We start from the raw sequence: 24,817 nt of genomic DNA on the forward strand, positions 1-24,817 counted from the left end.
AACCACGAGGTCTCCCTGTGGCGGACAGAACCAGCCCAGGGGAACCATGAGGCTCCTCTGTGGCGGACAGAACCAGCCCAGGGGAACCACGAGGCTCCTCCGTGGCGGACAGAACCAGCCCAGGGGAACCAAGAGGCTCCTCTGTGGCGGACAGAGAAATGTACTTGTGGGGCCGCGAAAAAGCGGCCCCCCTTGATCCCTGGGGCGTCCCCCAGGGTGGCAGGGGAGAAGTCCGAGTTCGTCAACTCCTTCTCAAGCTGCCTACAGAATACAGAGCAACAACGCGCGCTGTTGTACAAACACTATACCGCTACCTGCAGTATAGGTCAAACAGAGGCCTCACAAGACTAGAGACAAACAAGAACACGAGACTGGATACAAACGAGAACATGAGACAGGAGACAAGAATGCTGGCCAGCTTACCTCCCGGTGGGAGTCAGTTGGATCCGTGGGCAGGAGTCCGATGATCTCGGTGGAACCTCCAAATGAAAGACCCGCGGATCCCCTTACCCAAGAATCGCCTAAAAGCCAGCGGTTCACAGAAAAGGAAACAAGCGGTTAGTTATCCTATCTATCTTCTAGGGGAGGGGTCTTTCAGATGCATCAGGTGTAAAGCCATTTGCATAAACTTCTTAAATGCACGCAGAAATAGAATATATATTGTTACGTTATTCACCAGTTTATTATAAGAGATACAAATGAACAGCCAGATGAAGAGGTATATAGGGTGAGGTCCAGAAGGGTCCTGAACACAGGAACTTGTCTATATGGAGTTGGGGTGCCCCACCCTCTTGGCACCTCAAAGTGTTCAACTCAGAAGCTCTCCAAACTGTGTAATTTAGGAGATTTTGTTGATTATATTGGCATGATTATATAGCCGACTGATGATTAAACTCAGTCTCCAGGGCGCCTGGGTGGCTCAGTGGGTTAAGCCGCTGCCTTCGGCTCAGGTCATGATCTCAGGGTGCTGGGATCGAGTCAGCAGGGAGCCTGTTTCCCTTCCTCTCTCTCTGCCTGCCTCTCTGCCTACTTGTGATCTCTCTCTGTCATAAATAAATAAAATCTTTAAAAAAATAAAAATAAAATAAACTCAGTCTCCAGCCCCTCTCCACTTTGCAGAGTTCCAGGGCATGAGGCTGAAAGTTCTAACCCTCTCATTGCCGCTTCCAGTCGGCGACGAGAGAAGAATTAGGCACAAACAAGTCAGCTGCAAAAGACTGGGAGCAGGGGACAACAGTCGAAAAGGACTGCTGCCACGAGCAACTCCACAGTCTCACTTTTATTAGATAGAAAACAATAGCCAACAGAAGGATTGATGAAAGTCAAAAGTTAGTCACCTCTTGCAGGCAAGCAAGGCGGAGGGTAATGTTTATAGTTAACCAAGCACATTCAAAGGACTCATCTAACTAACAACGAGCACTTCTGGGAAGAGAAAGGAGCGATCACGAGAAAGGGAAGCAGGCGGTTTTTCGTTCCACCCTGAGCTGACCAGGAGTACCCGGGTGCTCGGCTTCCCTGAAGCAGGCGGCGTTCTGCCCTGAGCGGGCCAGGCGTTCCTGGCTGCCCGGCTTCTGTGAAGGGGCGGCGTTCACTGCCCTCAGCGAGCCTGGCATCCCCAGATGCCCAGCTTCTGTGCGAGCCGCGCATCCCCAGCTGCCCAGCTTCACAGTCGTACATCGTCCTTCTCCCCAAAGACCTGTTGTCAGTATCAGTATTTTTTAAGGCCATGTCTAAATGTGCTTGGCAACTAGTAAAATCCTCCAGGGGTTACAGTTTAAGTAACAAATTGTTCCAAGGGGTAGCAGCATCTCATCATGCCTTGCTCTTTTGGGGGACCACTCCCTATCCTGAAGATGTCTGTAGACCCCCAGTTACCAATAATCTCATTGGCATATCAAAGCTACTCTTGTCACTCCAGAGATTCCAAGCATTTTAGGAGCTGTGTGCCAGAAACCTGGGACAAACACCAAATACTTGTTTCCCATTGTACCATAATGAGTCTAAGGAAGTAGCCACTCCATTCCTAGGCTATTATAGGTTTGTAACAAAAGGAATACTGAATTTTATGAGCTACTTTTTTAATACTGCTTTAGGCTTTTCTCTTCTAACCTACTTATTTTGTTGGCTACTGTTGGCTGCCATCCTGACATCCATGCCCCTTTTGTTAAGAAAAATTCCTATTTTATTTAGACAGCCCTCCATCTAGGAACTTCACTTTAACCTCAGTTCATTATAAAATGCAGATTAGTCCTACTAATCAGGGTATTTCCATTGCCATTTTTTGTTTCATTGCTATGTTGCAGGCACGGACCTTTGATGCAGCTCTGATCTGTTAAGTATGAGGAAATGTCTGCCAACCAGTTTCTGGGAAATGGTTGAGTCCTTGATCACCAATCCTAGAGATCTCAGGTGTAAATTCATTCATGTCTTACCCCCTCTTCTACCTCCCTCCTGCCCCTGTAGAGTTCCACATTTGAGTTGTATATCATTCTTTTTAGGCTGGCACTGCAGGGAGACTAGACTGAAGGGCCAAGATGAGACAAAGCATTGTCCGGATTAGACATGAGGCTGGTAGGTATCCTTGTTCACTGCGTTCAGCAGTTGGTCAGAGAATGGGTCAGAGATGAGCTCTGGGTATGGAGGATTCAGGAGAGCAAGAGAGTCTTTGAGAATAATTGGCTGCCTTCCAGGGTGAAGCAAGATACAAATTGACTTCATGGTGTTGGTGTCCTCAGAGTATGAGTTTCTAGCATGGCTCCAGGGCTTGGCCCTTGGGGAGACTGATCTGACGTGCTGCTGCTAAGGCAGGGATGGCTCTGCCTTTGCATTCCAGCTAGTGTGGAAGTTGCTGGCTGGATGTACATAGAAAATATTACAAGAACTGGTACCAAGGGTTCTGTTTTTGCAGCTATGACCATGCCATAATATCATGTGCTAGGGAGTAAAGTTCTTTTTTTTTTTCTTTTTTAAGATTGTATTTATTTGGGGAAAATAAAAAGATTGTATTTATTTGAGAGAGAGAAAACACAGCGGAGGGAGTCGCAGAGAGAGAGAAGTAGACTCTCCCCTGAGCAGGGAGCCCGATGATGCTGGGCTCTATCCCAAAACACTGAGACGACCTGAGCTGTAATCAAGAGTCAGACACTTAACTGACTAAGCCACCCAGGTGCCCCAGGGAGTAAAATTACTAAAGTGCACAAGAAAGAAAAAAAAATTGAGACTGTTGGAAGAGAAATATGTCATACGGAGAGAGGCAGATGGGGATTCAGATTCCCACATTGTTACTTAGGGAGGATGTTAACATGGCCAACACACTTCACCTGATCAAGCCTCAGCTTACTTATGTTTAAAATGGAGATCATGGTTACGTTATAGAGTAGTGTTGAGGATTAAATAAGATGATGCTCATGATTTTTTTTTATTTAAAAATGTTTATTTATTTATTTGACAGACAGAGATCACAAGTAGGCAGAGAGGCAGGCAGAGAGAGAGGAGGAAGCAGGCACCCCACTGAGCAGAGAGCCCGATGCGGGGCTTGATCCCAGAACCCTGGGATCACGACCTGAGCTGAAGGCAGCGGCTTTAACCCACTGAGCCACCCAGGCGCCCCAATGCTCATGATTTTTTACTACCTCGATCAGTGGGTTAAGCCTCTGCCTTTGGCTCAGGTCGTGATCTGAGTTTCCTCGCATCAGGCTGTCTGCTCAGCAGGGGGCCTGCCCCCCCCCCCCCCCGCGCGCTTGGCTCTCTGCCTACTTGTGATCTCTCTCTGTGAAATAAATAAATAAAATCTTTTAAAAAGAGGACATGTTGGAGGCTTTTGTTAGAGTAAGTCTACATGGCAAGAGAAAGCTGGGGTCCCAGGTGCATATCCTCTTACAGTTGAATTTGCTCTTGAATCCACAGATTCTAGTCTACAGGAATAAAATATTTTCAGTATTGAAAGAAGGTGGAGGTCCCACTCTTGGGAGATCATCATTTCTAGCAGCAGCCTGACCTGAGATATCTGACCATAACTTCCAGGCAGGCCCAGAGCAGACAGAAGACAGTATACCCTGCAGTTGGCTAGTCCTTTCTTCAGAACAGAACATGACCAAGGACTGGGTAAGGCTTACTTTGCCCATTTTTGTCCTATGTTTCCCAGTGGATTTGTGGAAGCTTCTAAAACAGTCTGGGGCACCTGGATGGCTCGGTCTGTTAAGTGTTTGCCTTTGGCTCGGATCATGATTCCAGAGTCCTGGGATCCAGCCCTGCATCGAGCTCCTTCCCCAGTGGGTACCCTGCTTCTCCCTCTGCCTGCTGCTTCCCTTGCTTGTACTCTCTCTGTGGAACAAGTAAATAAAATCTTTTTTAAAATGTCAAATAAAACACAGTCTGATAAAATGAGACAGTGTATGTTGATAAAAATCAGGATCTGTCAGAAAATAAGTTTAGGCTATAATCTTAAAATCTGGGCAAGTTAGGAAGCAAGATACATGGGTCACAGTATTCATACAAAGCCCTTAAGGATGGAACCAAGATAAAAGTGTAAGATCTTGTGGGCTTCCTTACCTTTGAATTTGTGTCTCATTTTTGGCAGCTATAATAACAAGAAAAACATGAAAAGTTACATGATTTGTAGTGACCTTGAGGAGAAAATAAAGCAGTTCTTCAGGGAAAATAATTTCCTTGCTCTTAGTGCAATGAAAGATTGCACTTGATTGGACAGCATTCTTCAAAAGCAGTGCACCTGGACAGTAGAACCTTCTGGCAGTCCACACTTTACCCAGGAATAAAGCCTAAGTTATTTAATAGAATGAATGGGCTGCTTGACCTTTGAGTGATCCTCCATTAAGAAGAATTCTGCAATTTGGGTGCCTGGGTGGCTCAGTGGGTTAAGCCTCTGCCTTCAGCTCAGGTCATGATCTCAGGGTCCTGGGATCGAGGCCTGCATCGGGCTCTCTGCTCAGTGGGGAGCCCACTTCCCCCCACTTCTCTCTCTGCCTGGCTCTCTGCCTAATTGTGATATCTCTCTCTCTCTGTCAAATAAATAAATAGAATCTTAAAAAAAGAAGAAGAGGAATTAGTCTATCATTTGGCAGAAGACAGCTGAAAGTTCCACTCTTTGATAACAGCTCGGAGTACAGATAGTGGCAATGCTTCCTTTATACCTTCTTAACCACAGGTTTAGAGAATGAAGGCAGAGTCAATTATTCCTGGTCTGGCATTTGTATTTTTAATTATTAACATGATACATGGCTACATTTGCATGTAAAAGATTCAAAGATAAAGAAGTATTTACACCAAAAGAGAATATCCACTTTCTCCTCTTCCTGTTCAACCCTGAAACCAAGAGGTAACAGATGTTAATAGTTTGGGTCTCCAGTCAATCTCTTTGTACAATTGACATGTGATAGTATATATTTTTATACATTTTTATATGCATAAATATGTGTACTTATACATGCATAATTATATATATTATTAAGATTTTTTACACTCTGGGATCATATTATATATATAACTTGGGGACTTGACTCTTTTTCATTTAAGAGAGTGCCTTGAAAATCATTGGCATCAATAGGTTTACATCTACCACATTGTCTTTTTTAAAGATTTTATTTTTACATAATCTCTCTACATAACATGGTCACATGCTCTACTGACTGAGCCAGCCAGGCCAGGCACTCCTTACCAAATTGATTTTAATGTTTGTGTAGTAATGTTACAGCATGGAGGTACTGTAGTATATCCTCAACTGCTTTTTTTTTTTTTAAGGTTTTCCATTTTTTAGAGAGAAAGAGCACATGCACAATTGAAGCAGATGGTGGGGAGGGACAGAGGTAAAAGGAGAGAGAATCTTGAGCAGGCTCCATGCCCAGTGTGGAGCTGAACACAGGGCTGTCTCACAACCTAGAGATCATGACCTGAGCTGAAATCAAGAGTTGGACACCTAACCAACTGAGTTGCCCAGGCGCCCTCCCATCAATTTTTGATGGACATGTAGCTGTGGATAGTTTTTCCCTGTTATAAATAATGAAGTCTTCCTCCACATTGATTTGTCTCTGCAAATACTCTTTTTCAAATATTACTGTAGTACTCTTTTAGGCTAAGAAGAACTAATTAATAGAATTCTGTGGTGGTGGTGTCTGAAGGTTTATGTCCTCACAAAATCCATATGTTGGGATCTTAACTCAAAGATGATGTGTAAGCAAAGGTGGGGCCTTTGCCACACAGGGAGTGGGCTCTCACCAGAATGTGACCATGCTGGCTCCTTGATCTGAGACTTCCCAGCTTCCACAACTGTGAGAAACAAATTTCTGTTTTTATAAGCTACACGATCTCTGGTATTTTCTTACAGGAACCCAAATGAACTAAGACACAAGGTCCTGCGGTACGTGAAATACTCACAGGCATAACTTACCATGGGAAAATGACTAGAATGTGTTCTGTCCCTCTTTCCTGCGACATCTGTCCCACCTTAAATTGTGTTGGCATTTGTTGTTACAGGTACCGTTAACATTCGAGGATGTGACTGTGGGCTTCTCCTGGGAGGAGTGGCAGTTACTAGCTCCATCTCAGAAGGACCTGTACCGGGATGTGATGCTTGAGAACTATAGGAACCTGGTGTCAGTGGGTGAGGACAACATCACAATCCATTGCCTTCTCTTCCTCATTCAATAAAATCGGTAGTGTCTCTGAAATATCTCCTGGTTTGGGCTAACACACTGTAGGGAATAGACTTATTCTCCTCTTTGGCGCTAGAGCGTATATGCTCTCCCTTCCCCAGGAGAAGAATTTTGCTTTACTGAAGTATAAATGATATACAGACTTTCTCCAGTTTTCACAGATTCCCCAAGCTTAAATACGTGGTGCCAAGTTTTTAATGAGTTCCCATTTACAGGTTATCAAGCCAGCAAACCAGTTTCACTCTTCCAGTTGTTGCAAGGAGAGCCACCATGGACGGTAGAGGGAGCAGCTCGGAGTCAAAGCTGTCCGGGTGAGTGAGTGAAAACCAAGAAAATGGGGAGAAAGGACAATAAAACTCCAGTTGGCCAGTGAAAGGTCAACACTTTGGAAGTGTGTGGAGAACTTTTCTTATACCAGTTGGTGACACAGAAATCTGAGCAACTCCTTTCTGTATCTTACTAATTGGGCTGTTCTTTGCCTGCTATTAAAGGATGAGGTCTTCCTTTTTTTCCTCATTTCTAGATCTGATTACAGTTTTGGCTCTTGTAGGATCCAGATTTCGTACCTCATTTCCTCCTGCCTAGCTTGTGCTGGTCTTCTCCCTTTCCTTTTCTGCGGCATTCCCGCCTCCTGTTCCTCACCGACTTGCTCCCTCATAGATGGCTTTGCATTTGGCACAATTCTCATCTTCTGCCCATCCCCACCTCTTTCGAAAGGGCTAAAATCCCTCCTTGACAACCCGCCTCACCTGAGCTCATCTAAAAACTACGCGTACCTTGTCTCTTAGGGCACCTCTGTTTACTTAATCAGCCTCTGCTTCCCCACCTTCCAGGCTCTGGGTTTTTGTGTGTGTTTTGTTTTGTTTTTTAAATCTTTTGCTTGATTCTCACATTAAAAGTTTCATTCAGGGGTGCCTGGGTGGCTCAGTGGGTTAAAGCCTCTGCTTTTGGTCAGGTCATGATCCCAGGGTCTGGGATCGAGCCCCGCATTGGGCTCTCTGTTCAGTGGGGAGCCTGCTTCCTCCTCTCTCTGCCTGCCTCTCTGCCTACTTGTGATCTCTGTCTTGTCAAATAATAAAATCTTAAAAAAAAAAAAAAGTTTCATTCATTCTCAAGGCCTAAGCTTTCTGTTCTTTGTTGGAAAGTCCCAAATTGCCCTCTTCTACTAACATCTAATCTGCAGTGTAACCCACTGTGTGTTGCCAGCCACCAGCACATCTGCCCTTTGATGTCCTTCCTGTATGCAAAACAGAGTCCTCCTTCCTCTCAGATAATGTCTTCACTACCATTGCGTGTATTTGAGTATATCTGAAGAGTTAAGCTCTCTGTACTCCAACAGTTATTCCCTGGTTGACATTTCCCCTTTTGTGGTCTGATCGGACCTCTAATTCTGTATTTTGCTGGCAGCCAGGATAATGATCCTGGGAAGTCCTCTTTCCTTCAGCTTTAATGTTGGAACCGGAGATCATTTTTCCTCCTGGTGAATCCTCTTACTCTTAGTGCATTTTACTTAGGTTCTGCTGTGCTGCTGTACACGTGAGGTGCTTGGCCACTGTGAGTTGCCTTGAGTTTTCTGTATTATTTCTGACAGTCTCTGCTATTTTTATTAGATTTTATTGTTTTTTTTTTTTTTGAAGGTTATATATGTTTTTTTATTTTAATTTTTATAAACATATATTTTTATCCCCAGGGGTACAGGTCTGTGAATCACCAGGTTTACACACTTCACAGCACTCACCAAATCACATACCCTCCCCAATGTCCATAATACCACCCCCTTCTCCCAAACCCCCTCCCCCCGGCAACCCTCAGTTTGTTTTGTGAGATTAAGAGTCACTTATGGTTTGTCTCCCTCCCAATCCCATCTTGTTTCATTTATTCTTCTACCCACTTAAGCCTCCATGTTGCATCACCACTTCCTCATATCAGGGAGATCATATGATAGTTGTCTTTCTCTGCTTGACTTATTTCGCTAAGCATGATACGCTCTAGTTCCATCCATGTTGTTGCAAATGGCAAGATTTCATTTCTTTTGATGGCTGCATAGTATTCCATTGTGTATATATACCACATCTTCTTGATCCATTCATCTGTTGATGGACATCTAGGTTCTTTCCATAGTCTGGCTATTGTGGACATTGCTGCTATAAACATTCGGGTGCATGTGTCCCTTTGGATCACTACATTTGTATCTTTAGGGTAAATACCCAATAGTGCGATTGCTGGGTCATAGGGCAGTTCTATTTTCAACATTTTGAGGAACCTCCATGCTGTTTTCCAGAGTGGCTGCACCAGCTTGCATTCCCACCAACAGTGTAGGAGGGTTCCCCTTTCTCCGCATCCTCGCCAGCATCTGTCATTTCCTGACTTGTTGATTTTAGCCATTCTGACTGGTGTGAGGTGATATCTCATTGTGGTTTTGATTTGTATTTCCCTGATGCCAAGTGATATGGAGCACTTTTTCATGTGTCTGTTCGCCATCTGGATGTCTTCTTTGCAGAAATGTCTGTTCATGTCTTCTGCCCATTTCTTGATTGGATTATTTGTTCTTTGGGTGTTGAGTTTGCTAAGTTCTTTATAGATTCTGGACACTAGTCCTTTATCTGATATGTCGTTTGCAAATATCTTCTCCCATTCTGTCAGTTGTCTTTTGATTTTGTTAACTGTTTCCTTTGCTGTGCAAAAGCTTTTGATCTTGATGAAATCCCAGTAGTTCATTTTTTCCCTTGCTTCCCTTGCCTTTTGCGTTGTTCCTAGGAAGATGTTGCTGCGGCAGAGGTCGAAGAGGTTGCTGCCCGTGTTCTCCTCAAGGATTTTGATGGATTCCTTTCGCACATTGAGGTCCTTCATCCATTTTGAGTCTATTTTTGTGTGTGGTGTAAGGAAATGGTCCAATTTCATTTTTCTGCATGTGGCTGTCCAATTTTCCCAGCACCATTTATTGAAAAGGCTGTCTTTTTTCCATTGGACATTCTTTCCTGCTTTGTCGAAGATTAGTTGACCATAGAGTTGAGGGTCTATTTCTGGGCTCTCTATTCTGTTCCATTGATCTATGTGTCTGTTTTTGTGCCAGTACCATGCTGTCTTGATGATGACAGCTTTGTAATAGAGCCTGAAGTCCGGAATTGTGATGCCACCAACGTTGGCTTTCTTTTTCAATATCCCTTTGGCTATTCGAGGTCTTTTCTGGTTCCATATAAATTTTAGAATTATTTGTTCCATTTCTTTGAAAAAGATGGATGGTACTTTGATAGGAATTGCATTAAATGTGTAGATTGCTTTAGGTAGCATAGACATTTTCACAATATTTATTCTTCCAATCCAGGAGCATGGAACATTTTTCCATTTCTTTGTGTCTTCCTCAATTTCTTTCATGAGTACTTTATAGTTTTCTGAGTATAGATTCTGTGTCTCTTTGGTTAGGTTTATTCCTAGGTATCTTATGGTTTTGGATGCAATTGTAAATGGGATTGACTCCTTAATATCTCTTTCTTCTGTCTTGCTGTTGGTGTAGAGAAATGCAACTGATTTCTGTGCATTGATTTTATATCCTGACACTTTACTGAATTCCTGTATAAGTTCTAGCAGTTTTGGAGTGGAGTCTTTTGGGTTTTCCACATATAGTATCATATCATCTGCGAAGAGTGATAATTTGACTTCTTCTTTGCCGATTTGGATGCCTTTAATTTCCTTTTGTTGTCTGATTGCTGAGGCTAGGACCTCTAGTACGATGTTGAATAGCAGTGGTGACAATGGACATCCCTGCCGTGTTCCTGACCTTAGCGGAAAAGCTTTCAGTTTTTCTCCATTGAGAATGATATTTGCGGTGGGTTTTTCATAGATGGCTTTGATGATATTGAGGTATGTGCCCTCTATCCCTACACTTTGAAGAGTTTTGATCAGGAAGGGATGTTGTACTTTGTCAAATGCTTTTTCAGCATCTATTGAGAGTATCATATGGTTCTTGTTCTTACTTTTATTGATGTGTTGTATCACATTGACTGATTTGCGGATGTTGAACCAACCTTGCAGCCCTGGAATAAATCCCACTTGGTCGTGGTGAATAATCTTTTTAATGTACTGTTGAATCCTATTGGCTAGTATTTTGTTGAGTATTTTCGCATCTGTGTTCATCAAGGATATCGGTCTATAGCTCTCTTTTTTGGTGGGATCCTTGTCTGGTTTTGGGATCAAGGTGATGCTGGCCTCATAAAATGAGTTTGGAAGTTTTCCTTCCATTTCTATTTTTTGGAACAGTTTCAGGAGAATAGGAATTAGTTCTTCTTTAAATGTTTGGTAGAATTCCCCCGGGAAGCCGTCTGGCCCTGGGCTTTTGTTTGTTTGGAGATTTTTAATGACTGTTTCAATCTCCTTACTGGTTATGGGTCTGTTCAGGCTTTCTATTTCTTCCTGGTTCAGTTGTGGTAGTTTATATGTTTCTAGGAATGCATCCATTTCTTCCAGATTGTCAAATTTATTGCCGTAGAGTTGCTCATAGTATGTTCTTATAATAGTTTGTATTTCTTTGGTGTTAGTTGTGATCTCTCCTCTTTCATTCATGATTTTATTTATTTGGGTCCTTTCTCTTTTCTTTTTGATAAGTCGGGCCAGGGGTTTATCAATTTTATTAATTCTTTCAAAGAACCAGCTCCTAGTTTCGTTGATTTGTTCTATTGTTTTTTTGGTTTCTATTTCATTGATTTCTGCTCTGATCTTTATGATTTCTCTTCTCCTGCTGGGCTTAGGGTTTCTTTCTTGTTCTTTCTCCAGCTCCTTTAGGTGTAGGGTTAGGTTGTGTACCTGAGACCTTTCTTGTTTCTTGAGAAAGGCTTGTACCGCTATATATTTTCCTCTCAGGACTGCCTTTGTTGTGTCCCACAGATTTTGAACCGTTGTGTTTTCATTATCATTTGTTTCCATGATTTTTTCAATTCTTCTTTAATTTCCCGGTTGACCCATTCATTCTTTAGAAGGATACTGTTTAGTCTCCATGTATTTGGGTTCTTTCCAAACTTCCTTTTGTGGTTGAGTTCTAGCTTTAGAGCATTGTGGTCTGAAAATATGCAGGGAATGATCCCAATCTTTTGATACCGGTTGAGTCCTGATTTAGGACCGAGGATGTGATCTATTCTGGAGAATGTTCCATGTGCACTAGAGAAGAATGTGTATTCTGTTGCTTTGGGATGAAATATTCTGAATATATCTGTGATGTCCATCTGGTCCAGTGTGTCGTTTAAGGCCTTTATTTCCTTGCTGATCTTTTGCTTGGATGACCTGTCCATTTCAGTGAGGGGAGTGTTAAAGTCCCCTACTATCATTGTATTATTGTTGATGTGTTTCTTTGATTTTGTTATTAATTGGTTTATATAGTTGGCTGCTCCCACATTGGGGGCATAGATATTTAAAATTGTTAAATCTTCTTGTTGGACAGACCCTTTGAGTATGATATAGTGTCCTTCCTCATCTCTTATTATAGTCTTTGGCTTAAAATCTAATTGATCTGATATAAGGATTGCCACTCCTGCTTTCTTCTGATGTCCATTAGCATGGTAAATTCTTTTCCACCCCCTCACTTTAAATCTGGAGGTGTCTTCGGGCTTAAAATGTGTTTCTTGGAGGCAACATATAGATGGGTTTTGTTTTTTTATCCATTCTGATACCCTGTGTCTTTTGACAGGGGCATTTAGCCCATTCACATTCAGGGTAACTATTGAGAGATATGAATTTAGTGCCATTGTATTGCCTGTAAGGTGACTGTTACTGTATATGGTCTCTGTTCCTTTCTGATCTACCACTTGTAGGCTCTCTCTTTGCTTAGAGGACCCCTTTCAAGATTTCCTGTAGAGCTGGTTTGGTATTTGCAAATTCTTTCAGTTGTTGTTTGTCCTGGAAGCTTTTAATCTCTCCTTCTATTTTCAATGATAGCCTAGCTGGATATAGTATTCTTGGCTGCATGTTTTTCTCGTTTAGTGCTCTGAAAATATCATGCCAGCTCTTTCTGGCCTGCCAGGTCTCTGTGGATAAGTCAGCTGCCAATCTAATATTTTTACCATTGTATGTTACAGACTTCTTTTCCCGGGCTGCTTTCAGGATTTTCTCTTTGTCATTGAGACTTGTAAATTTTACTATTAGGTGACGGGGTGTGGGCCTATTCTTATTGATTTTGAGGGGCATTCTCTGAACCTCCTGAATTTTGATGCTCGTTCCCTTTGCCATATTGGGGAAATTCTCCCCAATAATTCTCTCCAGTATACCTTCTGCTCCCCTCTCACTTTCTTCTTCTTCTGGAATCCCAATTATTCTAATGTTGTTTCGTCTTATGGTGTCACTTATCTCTCGAATTCTCCCCTCGTGGTCCAGTAGCTGTTTGTCCCTCTTTTGCTCAGCTTCTTTATTCTCTGTCATTTGGTCTTCTATATCACTAATTCTTTCTTCTGCCTCATTTATCCTAGCAGTGAGAGCCTCCATTTTTGATTGCACCTCATTAATAGCTTTTTTGATTTCAACTTGGTTAGATTTTAGTTCTTTTATTTCTCCAGAAAGGGCTTTTATATCTCTCGAGAGGGTTTCTCTAATATCTTCCATGCCTTTTTCGAGCCCGGCTAGAACCTTGAGAATTGTCATTCTGAACTCTAGATCTGACATATTACCGATGTCTGTATTGATTAGGTCCCTAGCCTTCGGTACTGCCTCTTGTTCTTTTTTTTGTGTTGAATTTTTCCGTCTTGTCATTTTGTCCAGATAAGAGTAAATGAAGGGGCAAGTAAAATACTAAAAGGGTGGCAACAACCCCAGGAAAATATGCTTTAACCAAATTAGAAGAGATCCAAAATCGTGAGTGGGGAGAAAGGGGATAAAAAGAGGTTCGAAAAGGAAGAGAGAAAAAAGAAAAAAAAAAAAGAAAAGAAAAGAAAAGAATTTTAAAAAAAGAAAACACCTAAGAAAAATGTAAAATATATATATATATATATATTAGATAAACTAGTAAAAAATCGTTAAAAAAGAAAAAGGTAACAGTTAAAAAAAAAAAATTTTACCCGAAGGCGAGAAAAAAAAAATGAAAAAGAAAAAATTAAATTAACTGCAAGACTAAAAAAAATCACAGGAAAAAAGCCATGAGTTCCGTGCTTGGCTTTCTCCTCCTCTGGAATTCTGCTGCTCTCCTTGGTATTGAAACCGCACTCCTTGGTAGGTGAACTTGGTCTCGGCTGGATTTCTTGTTGATCTTCTGGGGGAGGGGCCTGTTGTAGTGATTCTCAAGTGTCTTTGCCCCAGGCGGAATTACACCGCCCTTACCCGGGGCCGGGGTGAGTAATCCGCTCGGGTTTGCTTTCAGGAGCTTTTGTTCCCTGAGCGCTTTCCGTAGAGTTCCAGAGGACGGGAATACAAATGGCGGCCTCCTGGTCTCCGGCCCGGAGGAGCCGAGAGCCCAGGGCCCCACTCCTCAGTGCGCCCTCAGAGAACAGCGCCCAGTTACTCCCGTCTGCCTGACCTCCGGCCGCGCTCCGAGCTCACCGAGCCTGCGACCGGTTCAAGGTAACACGGAGCTGCGAGATTACTGTCGGCTCTGTCTCTGTAGCCGGCTTTCCCGTTCCAATACCCGCAAGCTCTGCGACACTCAGACACCCCCGATCCTTCTGTGACCCTGCGGGACCTGAGGCCACGCTGACCCCGCGTGGGCTTCGCCCCGGTTTAGCCTCTGGAGCGATGTCCCTCAGCGGAACAGACTTTTAAAAGTCCTGATTTTGTGCGCGGTTGCTCCGCCGCTTGCCGGGAGCCGGCCCCTCCCCCCGGGGTCTATCTTCCCGTCGCTTTGGATTCACTTCTCCGCCGGTCCTACCTTTCAGAAAGTGGCTGATTTTCTGTTTCCAGAATTGCTGTTCTTCTTCTCTTCGATCTGCCGATGGATTTTCAGGTGTTTGCAATCTTTAGATAAGCTATCTAGCTGATCTCCGGCTAGCTGAAGCAGTCTCAGCTTGCTACTTCTCCGCCATCTTGACTCCTCCCCAGATTTTATTGTTTTGAAAAGTCTTTCGAGAACTGCACACTCTCAGAGGAGGCTGTGATCATTTAGTCTTGCACTGCACCAGTTGCTGCACAACATTGGCTGTTTTCACTTGTCCAGTTAGTCCCTTATAATGGCATGGCTGCATTCCTCGGTGGGCAGGGAGCATTAAAACAGTGGAATGTGGGGCGCCTGGGTGGCTCAGTGGGTTAAAGCCTCTGCCTTCGGCTCAGGTCATGATCCCAGGGTCCTGGGATGGAGCCCCGCATCGGGCTCTCTGCTCGACGGGGAGCCCTGCTTCCTCTTCTCTCTCTGCTTGCCTCTCTGCCTACCAGTGATCTCTGTCTGTCAAATAAATAAATAAAATCTTTAAAAAAAATTTAAAAAAATTTCAAAACAAAACAGTGGAATGTGATAAGAAAACAGGTTGAATGAGAACTGGTTAAAAAAATAAGAGGTCTACATATATTTAGAGACTGAGAAGTAGAGTGAGAAGTTTGGGGGCTGTGGTAGGAGGAAGGTCAGAAAATGTCCCAGAGACGCCTGGGTGGCTCAGTTGGTTAAGTGGCTGCCTTCAGCTTGGGTCATGATCCCAGTTTCCTGGGATCGAGCCCCACGTCGGGCTCCTTGCTCAGCAGGGAGCCTGCTTCTCCCTCCGCCTCTGCTGCCTCTACTGCCACTCTGCCTGCCTGTGCTCGCTCGCTCTCTCTCTGTCAAATAAATAAATAAAAATCTTTTTAAAAAAAGTGTGAATTTGGTTCTGTTTTAACTTTGTTAAGCTATTTATAGATAGTCTTGCTTGATAGCTTGCTCGAGTCTTGCTTGGTAACTGGGTAGTAGCATTGAAACATAGAATGTTACAGCTTTGAGTTCTAGGAAAAATGGTAGATATGGCAGGTTGATGTTTTGTTCCTGGATGGGGAATGAATCTCTTAACTGGTGGATGACAGAGATGATGTAGGAACAGATAGAGAAAGATTGTGGCATTAGTTGAAAAAAGAAAATTTGGGAATGAGTATGTCAAGTAGATTATAATGGCAAATATAGATATGGTTTATATGGATATAAATGAGCTATGTTTGTGCTGTCCATTGTCTTGGCCACTGGCCACACACATTTAATTAACATTAATTATTTTAATTTAATTTAATTAACATTAAGTAAAATTATAAATTCAGCTTCTTTTTTTTTCTTTTTCTTTTTTTTTTTTTTAAGATTTTATTTATTTATTTGACAGAGATCACAAGTAGGCAGAGAGGCAGGCAGAGAGAGAAGAGGAAGCAGGCTCCCTGCTGAGCAGAGAACCTGATGCGGGGTGGATCCCAGGACCCGGGGATCATGACCTGAGCCAAAGGCAGAAGCTTAACCCACTGAGCCACCCAGGCGCCCCACAAATTCAGTTTCACTGCTACTCTGGTCACCCGCATTCAAGTGCTGAATGCCACACATGGCTAGTGGGTACCATATTAGAAAACACAGATACAGAACATTCCCAAGATTGTAAAAAATGTTGTTGAACAGCACAGTACACAGTTATAGTATGACTAAACTAAGTGGAGAAGGTCATGTTTCCACCAGTCAGTACAACTGTACTCTTCTCTGGGACAAGGGCAGATGATCCAAGGACCTTTTTTTTTCCTTTTAGAGAAAGAATGTGCATGCGCATGAGCAGGGTAAGGAGGCAGGGAGGGAGAGAGAATCTTTTTTTTTTATTTATTTTTTATTTTTTTTTTATTATTTATTTGACAGAGAGAAATCACAAGTAGATGGAGAGGCAGGCAGAGAGAGAGAAAGAGGGAAGCAGGCTCCCTGCCGAGCAGAGAGCCCGATGCGGGACTCGATCCCAGGACCCTGAGATCATGACCTGAGCCAAAGGCAGCGGCTTAACCCACTGAGCCACCCAGGCGCCGGGAGAGAGAATCTTAAGCAGCGTCCACATTGAGCATGGAGTCATTTGTGGGGTTCGTTCTTACGACCCTGAGATTATGACCTGAGCCAAAATCAAAAGTTGGATACCTAACTGACTGAGCTACTCTGGTGCCCTAGAGGACCTTTTTTTAAATTTTAAGTGGACATATATGTGTTGATATATTAGACTGAGTGAGGTTGTATCATTTTTACATAAGCTATTGAAGTATTGAATACAGTATTACTCTTAATAGGTGATTGGTGTTTTATGTAAGTTTAGTTTTGGTGTACAGGTGGAATGAAAGGGGAAAGGTTTAGTAACAAGGCAGTTGTTGAATATTTTACCTCAGTAGTCTTGGGATGAGATGCTTTAGGTCCTGCATTTTTTTTTAAGATTTTTATTTATTTATTTGATAGACAGAGATCACAAGTAGGCAGAGGCAGGCAGAGAGAGAGGAGGAAGCAGGATCCCTGCTGAGCAGAGAGCCCGATATGGGGCTCGATTCCAGGACCCTGAGATCATAACCTGAGCCGAAGGCAGAGGCTTTAACCCACTGAGCCACCCAGGTGTCCCTAGGTCCTGCATTCTGATTTTCCAATTCTACCCCTTTGTTTTGAAAACCCACATCGTTTATATGTTTGATGAGTGATGTCTCTGGATTTATTTTCAGATGCCTCTCCCAAAACTCTTAAGACTTGGAATCCATGAAATTCTTTTTCTGGGTCTTACTCTTTCTCTCTTCATTCTTGCTATATATAGTACCTCATCTGGTTCTGTGTAGTTCAAATATTTAAGTACTGTTTATGTACTCATGACTTAAAATTATTATCTGAAGGAGCTCCTGGATGGCTCGGTTGGTTAAGTGTCTGGCTCTTGATCTCAGGGCTGTGAGTTCAAGCCCTGTATTGATCAAGCTCCATGCCCATTTAAAAAAGTGGTATCTGAAGTCTAGAACTTTCTCCACACTCATAGATCTAACTGGAAACATCATAATTGTTCTTGAATGTGTATATTATCTCAGACCTGATATATCCCTCAAAATGTAGCGCTTGATTCTCCATAAATGCCAAACCTCTCTCCCTAATCTTTTTCACCTTATTAAATGCCACCAGCAGCTATCCAGATGTGTAAACCACATACTGAGAAGCTATCCTGGATGATTCCCTTTTCTTCCTCTGCATTCATTCTTACAGTGAGGCTTATCTTTCCTCTTATCACTGTCATTCCCTTCTCTGTACTGTGTCCTTGTTCTTGCACATTTCTCCATCTCTGTGGTGGTCAGTCATGCTGAAGCTGCTGTTACCTCTTGCCTAAACTCTGCAGTAGCCTCCTGTGTATTCTCTCAACATCTTCATCCCTCCGGTTTATTCTTCATACAACAGCCATATTGGGATATATTGGGAAATACCAATTCAAAGTGGGTTGTGTTCCTTCCAAAAATGTTCAGTAGCTTATGGCCATTGCTCTTAGCATAAAATCTAAATTATAACAAAGTCTTACTACATCATCTCTATGTTCTCAATTCTTCCTCCCTTTTCATACTTAAATATTTCCACTTCACTTAAGCTCAGGATAGTTCAGGCACACCAGCCTCTCTTGTATTTCTTGATCATGCCTAAGTTTTTTTGCCTCTGGGTTTTTGCATTGGCTGTTCTTTCTTGGAACAAGTAGGCAGAGAGGCAGGCAGAGAGAGAGTGGGCAGGAAGCAGGCTCCCTGCTGGCAGAGAGCCTGATGTGGGGCTTGATCCCAGGACCCTAGGATCATGATCTGAGCTGAAGGCAGGTGTTTAACCAACTGAGCCATGCAGGCGCCCCTTATTCTAATGTTTTTTTTTTTAATATTTTATTTATTTACTTGAGAGAGAGACAGTGAGAGAGAGCATGAACGAGGAGAAGGTCAGAGAGAGAAGCAGACTCCCTATGGAGCTGAGAGTCCGATGCGGGACTCGATCCCGGGACTCCAGGATCATGACCTGAGCCGAAGGCAGTCGTCCAACCAACTGAGCCACCCAGGCGTCCCTATTCTAATGTTTAAATATCATATTGTAATATATTCCCAAACACCAGCACATTGAATATTTGTCAGGTGAATGGATCCATTCCCTTCATCTTTTGTTTTATTCCAATCATAGTGTGGTTCTGTTTTTACTTTTGTCTCCATTTTGCAAGGTCCTATTTGGAAAGAAGAATCCCAAGTTATATTCATTGTAGGCTATCCGTTCTTTCTAAAGTAGCTGTTCTTCCTTCTGCAGTTTTAAAATATCTTTTTTCATAGAACATAGGGCACATTTCTCTTAGACAGGGATCTTTAAAGAGCTAGCCCAAACCATGGCACTTTTTTTTTTTTTTTTTTTACATTTTCCCCCTTAAAATTATCATGGATGTTTTCATTGTTCTTTTTCCTAGAAGAAATATGGGAGATTGACCATATGCACTGGCACCCAGAAAACCAAAATGAGAGTAAAACCTTGGAAAGAGATCAGCAAAGTTATGCACTTGGAAATAATTCTGATTTATGTGAAAGTCTTGTTCCTTTAACACAAAGACACAATAAGTTTGGCTCACATTGTAAAAGTTTGAAACCACATTTGGGTTTTGTTATTCAGAATAGAAGATATGCAGGAGAGGACTCTGATGAGTTTAGTGGATGTGGGAAATCATCAGTCTACATCCAGCAGGATACAACTCTTAGTGGACTTAAATGCCATGGATGGGTGAAACCCAGTGGCATTAGATCACAGTTCAATGAACATCAAAAAACTTATACAGAAGAGAAAGCACATGAATGCAGTAAGTGTGGGAAAGCCTTCTCCAAGAAGGCACAGCTCATTAGGCATCAGAGAACTGAAAGAGGAAAGAAGCCACACGGATGCAATGAATGTGGGAAAACATTCATGAGGAAGATTCAGCTCACTGAACACCAGAGGACTCATACTGGAGAGAAACCCCACGAATGTAGTGAATGTGGAAAAGCCTCCTCTAGAAAGTTGCAGCTCATGGTACATCAGAGAACTCATACAGGAGAGAAACCCTACGGGTGCATTGAATGTGGCAAAGCCTTCAGCCGGAAGTGCCGGCTCAGTAGACATCAGCGATCTCACACTGGAGAGAAACTCTACGGATGCAGTGTGTGTGGGAAAGCCTTCTCCCAGAAGGCATACCTCATTGCACATCAGAGACTTCACATGGGGGAGAAGCCTTATAAATGCAGTGAATGTGGAAGAACTTTCTTTTTCAAGTCGGACCTGACCAAGCATCGGAGAATTCACACAGGAGAGAAACCTTACGGATGCAGTGAGTGTGAAAAAGCCTTCAGGAGCAAGTCAAAGCTCATTCAGCATCAGCGAACTCATACTGGAGAGAGACCGTATGAGTGCAGCGAATGTGACAAAGCCTTTGCCCACGTGTCGGTCCTCATTAAACATAAGAAAACTCACACAAGAGAGAAAGCTATAAATTCACTGAAGGTGAAGAAACCTTCCTTAGGGAGTCCTAGCTCTTTGTACATGAGTGAACTTGCACAGGAGCAAAGCAACATGAACACAGTGCCTGTGGAAATACCTTCTTTGGGAACTCAGCCCTCGTTAAACCTCCGTGAGTTCCTCGGGGGTAGAAATGTAGTGTTTGTGGAACAGCCTTTTCTAAGAAGTCAGGCCTCAGGAGGTAATCGGGAATTTCCATAGGGAATAAGTCTTGCAAATGCAGTGAATGTGACACCCTCTTTGATAAATTATGTCTTATATATTATAGACATTGTGTAGGAAAGTGGTACCAAAATATATCTGATATCAGAAAAGCCTGTAGCAAGAATCCTCGACATATGTCAGAGTTCATTTTGGACACAAATGCTATGGGATGCACTGGTGGTATAGAGGTATAGAGGTGGTATAGAGGATAAGTCTGTGAGAATTCAGACTTACTAAATTTCTATGAAATTTCACTGGGCAGCAATGCAGATAATGTGAGAAAACCTTTTCCTGGAGGTGATACCTCCATTGGTATTGAAGAATTCCCACAGGACCAGAACATTAGGAAAGAATGTGGTGATGATTTCAGTGATAAGTTCTCCCTCATCCCATCAGAGAAGTGTAGAAACATACCTCTAGAGACATTGAATATGGACAGCATTTTCAGTAAAATGTGGAAGAACTCATAGGAAGGAGAAACCCCTGAACACAATAAAAGATGGAAATTCTAAGATGGGGATTCTTTGCCAAACTAACAAATGTGTCACAATTTTGAATCTTGGGAATCTGGGAAAGACTTCTCTAATAAATGAAATCCTGTGTTATGTAGCAAAAACCTGTGAATGTGATGAATATGGAGCTACAACTTTATTAGTCTCTTATGGCTGTTGTAACAAATAACCATGCATTTGGTAGCTTAAAACTACACAGTATTATCTTATAGCTCTGGAGTTCTAGAATCTGAAATGCATCTTGCTGGACAAGGGGTTGACAGGGCTCCATTTCTTTTTGGAGGCTCCAGGGAGAACCTGTTTTTCTTTGTCATTCCAGCTGCTAGAATTTGCCTGAATTTGTGGTTTGCAGACCTCTTCCACCTTCAAAGCCAGCAGTGGCTGGTCAACTCTTCCATCACTCTGACACTGACTCTTGCCTCCCTCTCCTACATGTAAGGACCTGTGTGACTACACTGGGCCCACCCAGGTAATCTAGGATAACCTCCCTGTCTTAAAATCAGCTAATTAGCAACTGTAACTCCACCTACTACCTTGATTCCCCTTGCCTTATACTGTGACATACTCACAAGTCCTGGAGGTTAGGATGTAGACATCTTTGGGGGCCATTATTCTGCCTCCTTCAGACCACCCTCTGGCACCCAATTATTTGTATCCATACCTCATGAAAAATACATTCAGTCTGTCTCAGCACCTCCAGATGTCTCAACCTATTACAATACCAATTCAAAGTCTAAAATTCCATCTAAATCTTGAGTTTAAACACTCTAAATCAAGAATTGGTTGAGGCTCGGGGCGCCTGGGTGGCTCAGTGGGTTAAGCCGCTGCCTTCGGCTCAGATCATGATCTCAGGGTCCTGGGATCGAGTCCCGCATCGGGCTCTCTGCTCACCAGGGAGCCTGCTTCCCTCTCTCTCTCTCTGCCTGCCTCTCCGACTACTTGTGATTTCTCTCTGTCAAATAAATAAATAAAATCTTTAAAAAAAAAAAAAAAAAGAATTGGTTGAGGCTCTGGATATGATTTGTCCTGAGGCACAGTTCCTCTCTATGAGCCTGTGAAATTCTAGAAACGATTCACATGACCCTAAAATACCTAATTACATCTTTTACTTTAAATGCCTTTTGCCACATAATGTAACATAGTTACAGGGTCTGGAGATTAGGACATGAACATCTTTGGGAGTCCATTCTGCCTACCACAAAAACATTAGATGTCAGAGTATTCATACTACAGGATTCCTACCTAGCCATTAAATAAATCTAGAGAAGCGTGTTCACAGAGAAGTAATTATCTTTGATAATTACAGTCCAAATACAGTAACTTTTTTTCTATAATCAGGGACTCTTAAACCTGTGTCATTAGATGTGACAGCAAGAATACTATTAAGATACATAAATGATCAGTGCTGGAAAAGAATTCATAAATGCCCTAAAGGAATGTGAAATTTATGTGCTGCAAATGCTGTCAAACGTATTTGTATGTATTCTGAAATCGTATAAATCAACATCCTATTCTGACTGTAGAATGCATATTCCATAATGCACCTAAGTAACAGAATTCTTCACAGCCAATTCCAACAACCTTTTTTGTTTAACAGGAAATGTTTAATTTTATTCACTCAGTAAGTAACAAAAAGGGAATAGGCAAAATATATGAATGGCCTGTCTTCAGACATAGAGTAATAGGAAGATCAGCACAGCTAACTTGAAAGAAAGGAAAAAAATGAAGGGAGTCTTATGACTACCCCAGCCTGGACAGAGTTTCCATTCTGTAGCATAGGGAGGGGGAATCTCATCAGATCTTGGCAGTCTCTCCAAATCGAGGCAGAGTTTAGAGTTTGGAGAATTCAAGGTGACTCAAATTTATGGTGCAGGTTAAAGGAGAGGAGAGGGCTGCACCCAAGGCGAACCCATTTCTCCACATGATTTGAAGTTGTAATAAGCACATATGTGTGAGGAAGCTCCCTGGCTGGAGGAAGAACCACTGGAACGATCAGGCAGAACTATCCTTGGAACTTGCACAGGTTGGGAGTAATTTGTTTCCACCAGTTGGGATGGAAACCCCTCCCAATATTTGGAAAGTCACAGCGGAACTTAGAAAAATAGTGCCTCAGTGGGTCACTCAGATTGGCTCTAGAGTAATGGCTGCTCTGAGCTCTCCAGACAAAGGATAGATACAAGCTGCTACAAAACCAAACGGTTTCCAAGCAGTTTAACTGTTTCCCAGACCTACACCCAGTAGTATTTAAAGAAGAGAAAAGCAGTCCATCAACTGAGAAAACCAACAATGTGGAAATCAGTGTCTGGCATCTAGTCAAAACTTACCCAGGTATGCAAAAAAACAAAAAACAAACAAACAAACAAACAAAAAAAAAACAAAATTAGGACTTAAAAACATGACGAAAGGTCAGTAGAGACCCAGGATTGACTTGGGTGACAGAATTAACAGAAAATGATGTCAAAACAGCTATTATAGATACTCTGTCTGCTTAAGAATGTTGTAGTAAATGGATTATAAAAATTACTGTGGGGTTTCTCTCCACATCAGCAAAAGGGTAGATGAGGCCAGTCTAGTGACTGGAGCCCCAACCCTAGGTTGTTCAGCCTTCCAGGAAGAGGCCAGAAGGAGATCATTTCCATCAGTGAGGACCTGATCCCATGAGGAGGAGACCCAAGCCCAGCTGAAGTTGGGGAGTGTAGTTTGGTCTCTTTCTAGTCCCTCTGGCTTTTCTGGGAACTGAGGCACCTGTGCTGAGGCAGTTTTCTGGAAGGTGCAGTTTGGGATATATTGTCTTCCTAGTTAGTGGCTAGTGCTTCTTGGCTGTTTGGCTGCCATAGGGGTTCTGGAACATGCAGTCCATCTGCCTTTGTTTTTCTTCAAATGAGAATTCTGCCTGGGTTCAAGTAGCTATTAAAGAGGGTGCCTGTCAGACCCTATTAAAGATGACTGGGGCTTCTATATGCAGCACGTGAGGGAATTGGTTTTCTTGGGGTCGATTCCAAGCTCATCCTGTGGCTCAACTTGGACAAGGTGAGATCTTGGTAGGTCTTTTCCTGCTGTGTGACTGCAGCAAGAGATGGCTCCAGAGAGCTCTTGTTGTGTGGGAGGCATTTGCCCTCATTCCTCCTGCTCTGGGGGGCTAGGTGGACCCCATATTAGGAGCTTGGGAGGGGAATTTGTGGGTCCTACTGAACCTTACTGTTCCCTTGATCCCATCCCTTCTGCTCCTGATCTCAGAAAAAAGCTTTGGTAGTCTGTGTTCTGTGGAGTGTTTTGTCCTAGCCTCCTCTTAACAGCTCTTGTCACCACAAACAGAAAAACTTCTAGAGCAATATCTGCCATGCAGTGCCTTGAAGACTAAGCAAGAAATTTTGAAATAGTATTGGTATGAATGGGATGATGATTTCAGTGGAAAGAAATTTGATTTACCTACTTTAGAACCTCACAACACAGTCTATACAGATTTACAGATTCTACCTACTTTTGTCTTGATTTCCAGTCTAGAACTTGGGTCTCTAGATTTTTGAACCTGCCAGACTTCAGGGAAGAAGTCCAGAATCAGCTATCCCACAAGAAGTTGCCTAGTGCTAGTTCTGTATAGGGGAGCAGTTACTCCAGGTTTGGCTTTCTCTGTATTTGTGTTTTAGGGATGAAGGTAGACTAGAAATTCCTAGCTGGTGTGTGGGCTGATTGATCTGCTCTCTGAGGGCTCCATTTTCTTTCTTTCTTTCTTTTTTTTTAAGACTTTATTTATTTATTAGACAGACAGAGATCAAAAGTAGGCAGAGGGGGAGGCAGGCTCCCCACTGAGCAGAGAGCCCAAGGCGGGGCTCCATCCCTGGACCCTGGGATCACGACCCGTGCCAAAGGCAGAGGCTTAACCCCCTGAGCCACCCAGGCGCCCCGAGCATCCAACTCTTGACTTGGGCTTGGATCACGATATCAGGGTCGTGGGACTGAACCCTGTGTTGAGCTCCACACTGAGTGTTGAGCCTGCTTGGGATTCTCTCTCTCCTCCCCACCCACCACCCCAAACC

General features: G+C 42.9%; 1 protein-coding gene across 8 annotated transcripts in view; it reads left to right on the forward strand.

Annotated features, from left to right (window-relative positions):
• LOC132005481 (zinc finger protein 577-like) overlaps positions 1-24,817 on the forward strand; it is a 45,588-nt gene that overhangs the window by 11,154 nt on the left and 9,617 nt on the right. For 2 of the 8 annotated variants that reach the window (XM_059382663.1, XM_059382661.1), the window contains 7 exons: positions 2,304-2,409; positions 2,499-2,571; positions 3,907-4,104; positions 6,490-6,616; positions 6,884-6,979; positions 18,989-20,245; positions 21,100-21,249. In XM_059382663.1, the coding sequence (XP_059238646.1) occupies positions 4,090-4,104; positions 6,490-6,616; positions 6,884-6,979; positions 18,989-20,245; positions 21,100-21,218 (1,614 nt within the window). In that variant the 5' untranslated portion in view covers positions 2,304-2,409; positions 2,499-2,571; positions 3,907-4,089 and the 3' untranslated portion in view covers positions 21,219-21,249. The remainder of the gene's footprint in view (positions 1-2,303; positions 2,410-2,498; positions 2,572-3,906; positions 4,105-6,489; positions 6,617-6,883; positions 6,980-18,988; positions 20,246-21,099; positions 21,250-24,817) is intronic. The other 6 variants (XM_059382667.1, XM_059382662.1, XM_059382666.1 and 3 more) reach the window with 6 other exon arrangements.

The sequence above is a fragment of the Mustela nigripes genome, chromosome 17, assembly GCF_022355385.1.
Source record: "Mustela nigripes isolate SB6536 chromosome 17, MUSNIG.SB6536, whole genome shotgun sequence".
NCBI classification, from domain to species: domain Eukaryota; kingdom Metazoa; phylum Chordata; class Mammalia; order Carnivora; family Mustelidae; genus Mustela; species Mustela nigripes.